The sequence below is a fragment of the Chelonoidis abingdonii genome, chromosome 7, assembly GCF_003597395.2.
Source record: "Chelonoidis abingdonii isolate Lonesome George chromosome 7, CheloAbing_2.0, whole genome shotgun sequence".
NCBI classification, from domain to species: domain Eukaryota; kingdom Metazoa; phylum Chordata; order Testudines; family Testudinidae; genus Chelonoidis; species Chelonoidis abingdonii.
The window spans coordinates 12132593-12142515 of NC_133775.1; the positions used below are offsets into that span (position 1 = coordinate 12132593).

At 41.4% G+C, this 9923-nt stretch overlaps 1 protein-coding gene across 1 annotated transcript in view; it reads left to right on the forward strand.

The window, feature by feature from the left end:
* The window catches only part of LOC116825217 (nardilysin-like), a 104039-nt gene that overhangs the window by 86945 nt on the left and 7171 nt on the right, over positions 1-9923 (forward strand). The window contains exons 24-31 of the mRNA XM_075067619.1: positions 241-272; positions 645-783; positions 1400-1447; positions 1936-1988; positions 4174-4257; positions 8031-8121; positions 8650-8766; positions 9375-9464. Coding sequence (XP_074923720.1) covers positions 241-272; positions 645-783; positions 1400-1447; positions 1936-1988; positions 4174-4257; positions 8031-8121; positions 8650-8766; positions 9375-9464 — 654 coding nt within the window. The remainder of the gene's footprint in view (positions 1-240; positions 273-644; positions 784-1399; positions 1448-1935; positions 1989-4173; positions 4258-8030; positions 8122-8649; positions 8767-9374; positions 9465-9923) is intronic.

Below are 9923 nucleotides of genomic sequence, written 5' to 3' on the forward strand. Positions count from 1 at the left end.
TCTTCCCACAGCATAATATAGACGAGACCATGCTGTCACCTTGTAGGGAACGGGAGAGACTTGGTGCTGGGCTAGCCTCCCGCCAAAATGCTGTACTATATGGCAAGGCTGGGGAGGACTGGACAGTTCTGTATCTGCTGGCCCCTTTCTGGATGGGTGTAGAATGTATTGGAGCTGATGCTTAAAGGGCTTATAATCCCATTCGTCTAAATAAAGCTATGTTTATGTTTTATCTCCTAGGAATCAGAGGATTTTCTGAATTATGTTGTTCTGTGAGTTTCTCTCTTTGGTTCTTTCACCTTTCACCCTTGGGAACTATGGTTATATTACAAAGTTATAAGTCTTGATAGCGTTAACATTTTCTTTTGTGGAGTAGAGGAGAATATTGTAAACAATTGGAATTTCCTTTTTTTAAAAAGAAATGTAGTAACTATATTGTCACTATTTTCTGGAAATCTTCTGGTCTTGGTGTTCAGATCTGATGGTGGTTCAAGTAGGATGTGATTTTAGATTTGTTGTAGAAGTGGGAGGGGACTGAAGCTGTTTTGAGTATTGAGGCATCTAGATTATGAAGATTACAGTTCTTTGTTTTGGGTTAAGGAATAGGCAAGTGTTTGACACTTTGCTGTTTGGACTCCCTTCAGAAGACTGCAGTTCCTTCCCTTGCCACACCCATGTCCTGTTCAGTTTCGGGTGGTAGACCTGCCAAACACACACCTACTTTGCAAGGTGAAAACCCTTAACAGAGGTGATGCCAACTCTGAAGTGACAGTATATTATCAGGTAATGTGTTAAGCATTTGAATATATTCATTTATTTTCTTTGTGATGAGTGCTGCTACTTGTTGTGCCGTCTGGATTAGGAAAGCCATCAGCATAACTATTCTCCAACCATTATTTTAAGAATATGTCTTGAATTCTAGTGAACCCAGAAACACATGAACAAGGCCCAAGTTGCTAAAAACCCTTAATGAAGTTATAGTCTGTATTATTTTGTATGTGAAAGTTCTAGATCTATTATGCCTTATGCAGGGATGTTCCATCTACTTCCATCTGGATAATGCCTTCCTTCGTCACCTTTTCTCCCCCAGATTGTGCCTGTTGATTCCCCCTATTCTTTCATTACATCAAGATGGTGTTTTTACCCATTCTGGTCCCTTTGCCATGAGCTTGTCTTCCACTCAGAGAGCTGCTTTGAGGACACATTGGAGGCCAGAAAGTCTCAGGTTCCGTTTTTTTTTTATTGCAAATTGCAATGTACTTAATGGTGAAATCCACTCTGAATGGTTCTTGCTCTCCTCTCTCTCTCTCAAAAAGGCCCCTCTAGTTACTTGGACCATAGCTCTTAGCTCCATGAGAAACCCCTAACCTGTTTTCAATTAGTTTTTTTGTTCTTTTAGTCTGGGGCTAGGAGTTTAAGAGAATACAGCCTTATGGAACTGCTTGTGGTAAGTTTAGTTCCTTTCCTAATAATGCTTGAGTGTTTATTAATGCATGCCCATAGAAGGAGCACCTGTGTCCTATACATGACAGAGTCTGCCATGAAAACAATGGCTGGTGTCAAGATGAGACTACAGATCTTAATGATACATGTGACCCACTCGAATTAGCCTTTTATTTCCCCTGTGGGTATAGGTGTTTGAAGCACAATGTCAGGAAAACTCAATGAGCAGTTTCACTCATGAACTCAGTGAAGTAAACTTTCTTCCTATAAAACTTCCTGAATAGCAGGATATCTTGTAATCCGGTTACATGGGTATAGTTTTATTTCATGCTAATTCCTCTCTGGGGCGAGTGGATTCATTAAGGTTTAGGCTTTCCACTGTTTCTTGTTTTGATCATTCTTCGGTACTGAGTCTGAGCGAAAGCAGCCATTGTGGGATATCTGTTGCTGTAAGTAGGAATGTCTTCTGACTGAGCTCATGCTGTATTTCAGATGCACATGGAGGAGCCTTGCTTCAACTTCCTGCGAACCAAGCAAACCCTTGGGTAAGTTCACTGCATTGGGTACAGTTTCTGTTCAACTGCTTTATCATATATGATGAGTCCTGTGTGCTTTATTACTATGGAAACTCCCTGTTGCATGATAACTAACTCCTGGCACAGTGTGGCTGAAAGTACAGTGTAACAGCCTAAAGCCAAACGCAGCAATTTCTTTGGTGCCATATGTTACCTGAAATGGGCTAGTAAGCTTAGGGAGGACTAATGACTCAACAGAGTTTGGCAGAAAGCAGCATGTTTATTGTACTGATAGCTAAGCTCAAAACAAGGGGGCAGGGTACACACTCACACTTGCATACTCGCGCTCCCAGGACAGGCACAGCACTGGAGATGTCAGGATTCTTCACGGTAAGTGTCCCATCGCGCAGCGATGGATGGGGCGATGAAGGTAAGTCTTCCCAAGGCACGATGGAATGTAACACGGCAAACCACTGGCCAGGCGGTCTGGGCGAAGGACCTTCACGGGAGATACAAGCTGGTGAGTGCACTCCTGAGCACATGGTCCCTTCCTCTTTTAAGGACCTACACCTCATGGCCTGCGACTAAGAGATGACTTGGCTGCATCTGGCTGGTCACACTCCACCTTGGGCAGTGTCCGTGCTCTGGGGGTGTGAGTGCTGCCTAATTAGGGTCCCAGACACCTTCTCTACCTGGGAGCTCTTCTGATCTTCCAGCTGTTCAACCAGCCCATTCATCCCACAAGCATTCCGGGAGGGGGAGAGGGATGGGGAAAGCCAGTTCACAGTATTCAGAGAGGGAGAGGAGACAAGAGTGGGGGTGGAAGTATAACAGACCTTTTGAGCATGCAGGTTATACATAGCATAGTCATACAGATCAGTGGTTTGAGCATTGACTTGCTAAACCCAGGGTTGTGAGTTCAGTCCTTGAGGGGGCCACTTTGGGATCTGGGGCAAAATCAGTACTTGGTCCTGCTAGTGAAGGCAGGGGGCTGGACTTGATGACCTTTCAGGGTCCCTTCCAGCTCTGTGAGATAGGTATATCTCCATATATATCACTGTTGCTCCTACAACACCATATAAAAATGGCAAGGTTATGTGCAGTAAAGCTACTCTAAACTGGTCAAGTTACTCATCGGAAAAAATAATTGTCAGCAAGATCTTGTTCTCCAGGTTAGAGTCCATAACCAGAAGGTAATGTAATTTTACTAAGCAGAAGACTATCTCTCTAGCTTGGTGTTCAACACTGACTCTGGCTGTGGAGCTAGACTTCCGCAGAAGTAACATGCCTTCACTCTGTCTTCCAAGTAGCTACCACTGTAGCTTTCCCAGGACCACGTATGTAAAGAGTGGGGATTGCTGAGCTTAACTCCTGTCACAACTGCAGCTACAACCCATCTACTTAGGCTCTTTACTGTGAACTAAGAGGCTCCAATAACCCTGACTGCACAGTACCTGGACTATGGGTAATGGTATGATTCTTTTGTGGAGATCACAGATGCTGGGACTTTTTCTGCAGTAGCAGGGCTGTAGCACCTGTCAGCCTCAAGGCTGAAGGAGTGGCCGGGGTTGGGTCATCTCCTTGAGGCTGGAGCAGTGGCGGGGTTGCAGCCATTGCTGGAAGTCAGTCCCTGGGCCACCGGAGCAATGGCTGGCTATCGGCCCTCGGGATTCCAGAGCAGCTGGCCAGTAGGCTGACTGCTGGAGCAGCAGTCCTCAGGGCTGAAGCAGCAGCTGGGGTTGGGTCAGCCCTCCTGAGGCTGGAGCACTGTCTGAGGTCAGTCCCGTGGCAGTACTTGATTGTTAGTCCTCCCCCACTCTGGGTATTTTTAGTAAAAGTCAGGGAAGGGAGAGGTCACTGGCTTCCATGAATTTTTGTTTATTGCCTGCATCCTGTCCCTGACTTTTACTAAAAATACCCATGACAGAATCTTAGCTTTTACTATAAGGGTCCTTGTAATTTCACAGATCTGGAGTGCAGGATTTCTCAGAACATGAGTACTCACCTTAGCTTGTTTGCTGAACAAGAAAAGTCCAAGGCCACTTGATGCAAGAGATTTGATATTTGTTGTTTCAGAGGGAATCTTGAATTGATAGCTGCCTCATTGCTAAAACTTTAGATCTATGTATTGACAATATTCTAATTTAGAAGATGTGGATGGTAAATGCAAAGTGATTTGTTCTTGTGAACTTTTTCCCTCTCCTTTTGGTTTAAGCTACCATGTGTACCCTACATGTAGAAATACATCTGGGATTCTTGGGTTCTCTGTTACCGTAACCACACAAGCAACCAAGAACAAGTGAGTTTTTTCTGGGTATATCCCATTTAATCAATTCCAAGGCCTCGGGCATTGGTGTACCTCAGTTCCTCCTCCTGTTCTCTGCTTGGGGCATACAAGAGTTTAATCTCCAGAGCTCTTTGCTTTACTTCCAGTTATTCGGGTTAGAGTGGTATGGCTGGGTGATGTTGGTGTCCTTTGATATACTGGAGGTTAGACTAGATGCTCTGGTGGTCCCCTCTGTCCTTAAACTGAATTTATTATTCTTAATAATTTAAAAGAATGGTTAAACTGCATGTTAGTGTTTCCATCTCAGGGGCCTTTGGCCTTCTGTGGCTTTTAAGAGCTAACCTTTGCAGATCTCAGTTGAAGTAGTAGCTGTCTACCACCTTGTAAGCATATAGCCAAGTAATATTTCAGGATCCCTGACGTTTTTCCACAGTACTTTAGCACTAATAGCTGTCTTGTGGCAATCTGTCTTGGACTGGTTACAGAGTTTCCATCCCAGAGAGAGATACAGGAGATGTGTTCTCTTAAGACACCTTTAACACAACACCCATTAGAGCTCTTGTATGTGCAGATAAGATATGTTATACATGGCTCCACTTAGTGGGTAACAGTATAATACAGTTTAGCATTCCATTACATCTCCCTCTTTAAGTTTTACATTCCTACCATGCATAAAATTTTACAAAATGTACACTATCATGCTGTCTTTAAAGTTCAGTACATAATTCTAAATGTTTCTGAATTGTATGGGTTTTCTAATTACACAACCCAGATGTCTAACAACTTGGTCATCTGGCTGTCCATTAATTGCAATGACTGTCTCTGGTCAGTTTGGAGTCTTTGAGTCATCATCTTCTTTTTCTGCATCTGCCATGTGTAAAGTTTGCTCTGTTGATCTCAGATGATTTCAGCTCTGAGAGGGGTTGAAGGCTATGGTAAGTCCCTTCTGATACGACTGTCACATCTGCTTCTGAGTCCGTTTTAAAGTCAATAGTCTTTCCATGAATATTCAGTTTCACTCTCCAGGCAGGCTCTGTGTGATCACATGAGATAGATCCCAAAAACAGTGACTCTTGATTGTCTGTAATATGGGTCAACTCTCTGATTGCTTCGGTGCAGCAAAGGGCTGCAAAATGTCTGTATTTTGTGCATTTATTATATCTTGTCCCTTTGGCTGTACATATTGTCTTGGGCTATGAATTTTTCCACATCTCCTGCATTTGGGCTGAAAAGCTTTGTAGCTAACCTGGAATTTGTCCATTTTATTCTCAGGGGTCTTATGATAATTACTTTCAGCAGTTATGCTGCATCTTTTACAACTCCTAAGCTATTTCTTGCTTTTCAGGTTTGGTGAATTGCTCTTGGGTTTGCTGTTTCACCATCTCAGACTAGTTTGCTATTTGCATAGCTGTGTGTAGGATTAAATCTGTTTTTAATTTTAGCTGCTGTGAAAGATTTTTATCTGCAAGCCCTGTAACTAATCTATCTCCAATATTTTCATGTTTTAAAGTCTCAAAATCAGTTTTTTGTCAGTGCAAGTAAAGCTGTGATAAAAGATTCAACAGATTCTTCTGGTTGTTGAATTTTTTGGTGTAGACATGCCCTTTCATAAATCACATTTCTCCAAGGTATAAAGTATGCATCAAAGATAGACAGAACCCTTTCATAGTCATTTCTATGATTGTCTTCAGTAAATGTAAAATGTTTAAAGATATGCTTCTCCATAGCATAAATTAAAGAGCATGTCTGTATGTTTCCAGTTTCCTTGTGGAGTTTGGTTGCAAAGTAAAATCTTGCAAAATGTTACTTCCAGTCTGTCCATTGCACCATCTAGTGGCTGAACCGTGTAATACAGTTTGCCAGTACTGAAAAGTGATCTCGTGGCTCTCACACAATAGAGCTGGTCCCGGATTCTTCTTCCCGTTTGGCAGTCTGTTTAGGAGCAGAGTCCGATGTCCATATTACAAGTATCACACCACAGACTCACCATTTAAGTTAGGTGACTCCTTATTTTCCAGTGGATAAAATGCCGTTGTCAGCCTCATGACATATGTATTGTTTTAACATATTGACTTTATTTGATAGAGCATTTACTGAAGTTTGAAGAAATCAGTGATTAATGGTGAAAATGTTGAGCATGTGTGCTTCTGATCAACTGGGTCTTCTTGTCATGCCACAGATTGTGTTCTATTTAAGGCAACAATGATGTACTTATACTGCTGCCAACTTCATTTACCACTGAACTGAGTGAAGCATTTTAATCTTCTTGCTGGGTGTATTTCATCTTTGATTTTTATTGTCCATTCTGCTAGGGGACTTCAAAGCTGACTCTTGCATGCCTTCTCTCTGCAGCTGTGTGCATGTGTGGTATTTAGTTAGCTCCACAGAGTGCACTTCTTTATTAGATTCTGTGTAATTACAGCCATGACTCATACTTTCCACATACAGTTTTAATCTTAGGCTCTAATGCTACAAAGAGCTCAGATGAAGGGGGAAGGTCAGGGTTTTCTTTTCGTCTACACCTAGTCCCTAGGGGCACTGGGAGACTCTCCCTCTGAAATCCTGCGGGGTGGTCAGTGGTAATTACTAAAGTGCACTGCAAGTTGTTTGCTTGTGAGGGGACTCGGCACACTGCTTCCCCATGCTCACTTTTCAAGATCGTCCCTTTTGAGAAAACTCCTCCTTTTCTCTATTTCAGTGTCCCACGGCACAGCATTTCTAATGGTTTATGACACACACATGAACATTAGACTACTGTATATTAAATTATACTCGACTTACTTTTCATAGGCCAGTAAAACCCATCTCAGTTTTCATAGATCTAAGTGAATGGCCTTTCAAATGCTATTTTATCTTAAACTCAGAGTTCATGATAAACTGGTTTGATTCAACATCTTATCACTGATTTTAAATAGATTTATTGCTAATCATTAATTTTAACAAAAACAGAAGCAATCTGGAAACAATAATAATATACAGCCTTCTTTTCTTTGTCTCTGCACCTCTCCAAATTGCTGCATGTTTTTTCCTTGGAAATATCAGCCCAATGGACATAGCAGTTGGGAAAAGCATGTTTAAACAGCTGTCACACCTATATCACACCTGCTTCCCTACAATCCATTAGCTTGTGTCTGGGACCCCAGGCTCATGCTTTCTCTATGGCTTAGGACTACTTGCTAGCAAAATTCCATGCCATTACTAGTCAGGAATTAAAAGAAGGAGAAGTACACCTCTACCCCGATATAATGCTGTCCTCGGGAGAAAAATCTTACCATGTTATAGATGAAACCACATTATATTGAACTTGCTTTGATCCGCCGGAGCGTGCAGCCCCACTTCCCCGGAGCGCTGCTTTACCGTGTTATATCTGAATTAGTGTTATATCGGGTCGCATTATATCGGGGTAGAGGTGTAGTATTGGCTTCCTGCACATAAATCTTTAGTGGTCTTATATGAAAGGACTGGCTAGCTTTATTTGTCGTTACCTTATTTCTTAGGACAGGGAAAGGTTTCAAATTGAAACTGATAATGTCTTTCTTTTGTATGCTCCTTCGCAAACAGGTAATGTTCTATGGATCACCTGTGCCTCTCAAAAATTGCGTTTTTCCTCTTCCCTTCTTGTTTAGTTTCTCCTTAGGATAATGACGCACTCACTTGTGCAAACAGCAAAATATGTTCTTAGCTCCTGAACCTTACGATTTAAAACTATTGATTCCCCCCACTTACTTATTAAGTTCTGCCAATGTTATTCATATGGGTCCTAATAGTTCGCTTGTTCATTTCAGCTCTGAATTAGTTGACAAGAAAATAGAAGAATTTCTTTTGTACTTTGAGGGAAGAATGAGGCTTTTAACTGAAAAAGCATTCAGAACTCAGGTAAAAGTGGAAAAGCAGCCCAAACACAGCCTCATAAGAATGGCTCTGATCTTCTCATATTGTTAAAAACAGAACATGCAAGCTCTTTGGAGAGGGAGAAAGTGGAAATGATCAGATACTGGTGCTGGATCTGCTCCATGGTCATGCTTCTTGGCATTGGCAGCAGCGCACAGTAGCATTTTCTGAGATTGGCACCGGACAGAGTACTTTGATTTTTTTCCTCTTTTGGTTTTGAACTCTTCCCCTCCTGGGATGAGACTCCTGTTTTTCTGAAAGGCTCCAGATGAGCTCAGGGGACACATGCAGCCTTGTTCAATGGATGCTAGGACTATTAGTAATTCAGTACTCAAAGCAAATGTCCCAACCTTAGAGGCCGACAGTTCCATTTAACACAAGTTCAGACTTTGCTTTAACTCATACAATACACAGCAGCCTGAGCTAGCTAAACCCTGTTGAAGCAGCATCCCACCCCTTTCCCAATACGGTGGCTTCCGTGTAAGAGTAATAATAATCAGTGTGCTTTTACAGGTCAGTGCTCTAATACATATTAAAGAATGTGAAGATTCCTGTCTTGGAGAAGAGGTGGATAGAAATTGGAATGAAATAATGACTCAGCAATATCTTTTTGACAGACTTGCCCATGAGGTAGTGAATGAAATTTAAATGTCAACCAATATTATTATCTTACTGTGTCTTACTGGATACTTATATTTGAAATATAGAGTGAAATTCTGGCTCAGTGAAAGTCAGTGGTAAACTCTCTCTGACTTTACTGGGGCCAGGGTTACATCAATACTGAATATTGCTTCTTGAATAGAAATTTTAACATCTTGTCAATACTTAAGCACCAATTTATAGTGACCTTGTATTAGGAATTAATATGGAGACCTGGAGGGTGGTGTCAGTACCTCAAGGTCTGAATGCATTGTGACCTGGAGAGATCTGTATAAAGAAATCTTTGTTTTAAGTGTGTCAAGATGAATAGTAGTTACAACTCAAACCTGATTTTCAGAATTCATATAAATGTCTAGCAATTCCATTTCATAAGCATCAGCAAGTGTTTCTGTCACTAACTGCTGCTTTTGGGATTTAAAATTTTGCTACAAGTATTTGTTCCGGGATGGAATTGGAGGACAATGGCAGAAGACTAGCAGAAATGTTCAGAATACTGTTCAACTGTTGGGAATTAGGTTGCTTTCAAAAGATGTGTGTGAAATCTGGACATTAGAAAAGTGTGCTCTTGTGGGTTTTAGGTTGAAGCACTACAGTCACTAACTAAGTCAGACCTAGTTGACTGGTTCCAAGCTCATAGAGGCAAAGAGAGGAAAGCACTTAGTATACATGTGAGTATGTTTGGAATCACCATGATGTTAGATGAGATTGCTTCACTCCATTGAATTAACAGTAACTTCCTTATTTAATTTCTAGGGCCTGTCCTTTTCTTCTTTCCCACATTCTATGACTAACTTCTTCTAAAATAGACTCCTGTGAAGAGGCTTATGTAAGTCATCTTTGCAGCACTTAGAAGCACCCTAGCAGAATGAACAACCTTCACTTTTTAAAAAGTAGTTATATGATAGAATTGAAAATATCACTTCCTATAGCTATGTCAAAGTTAGACTTAGGACTTACAGTTTGTTAGTCCACTTTGTTTTATTAGCACAGCGCTTTGCTAATACACCCAGATAATGTGAGCACCATACAAGACACAAACTATTTTATTTATACAGATAAAAGGGGGGGAGCACTTAGCAAGATAACAAAGGAAGCAGAATCTGATAAGTTTACCTGGGCTAGCCATG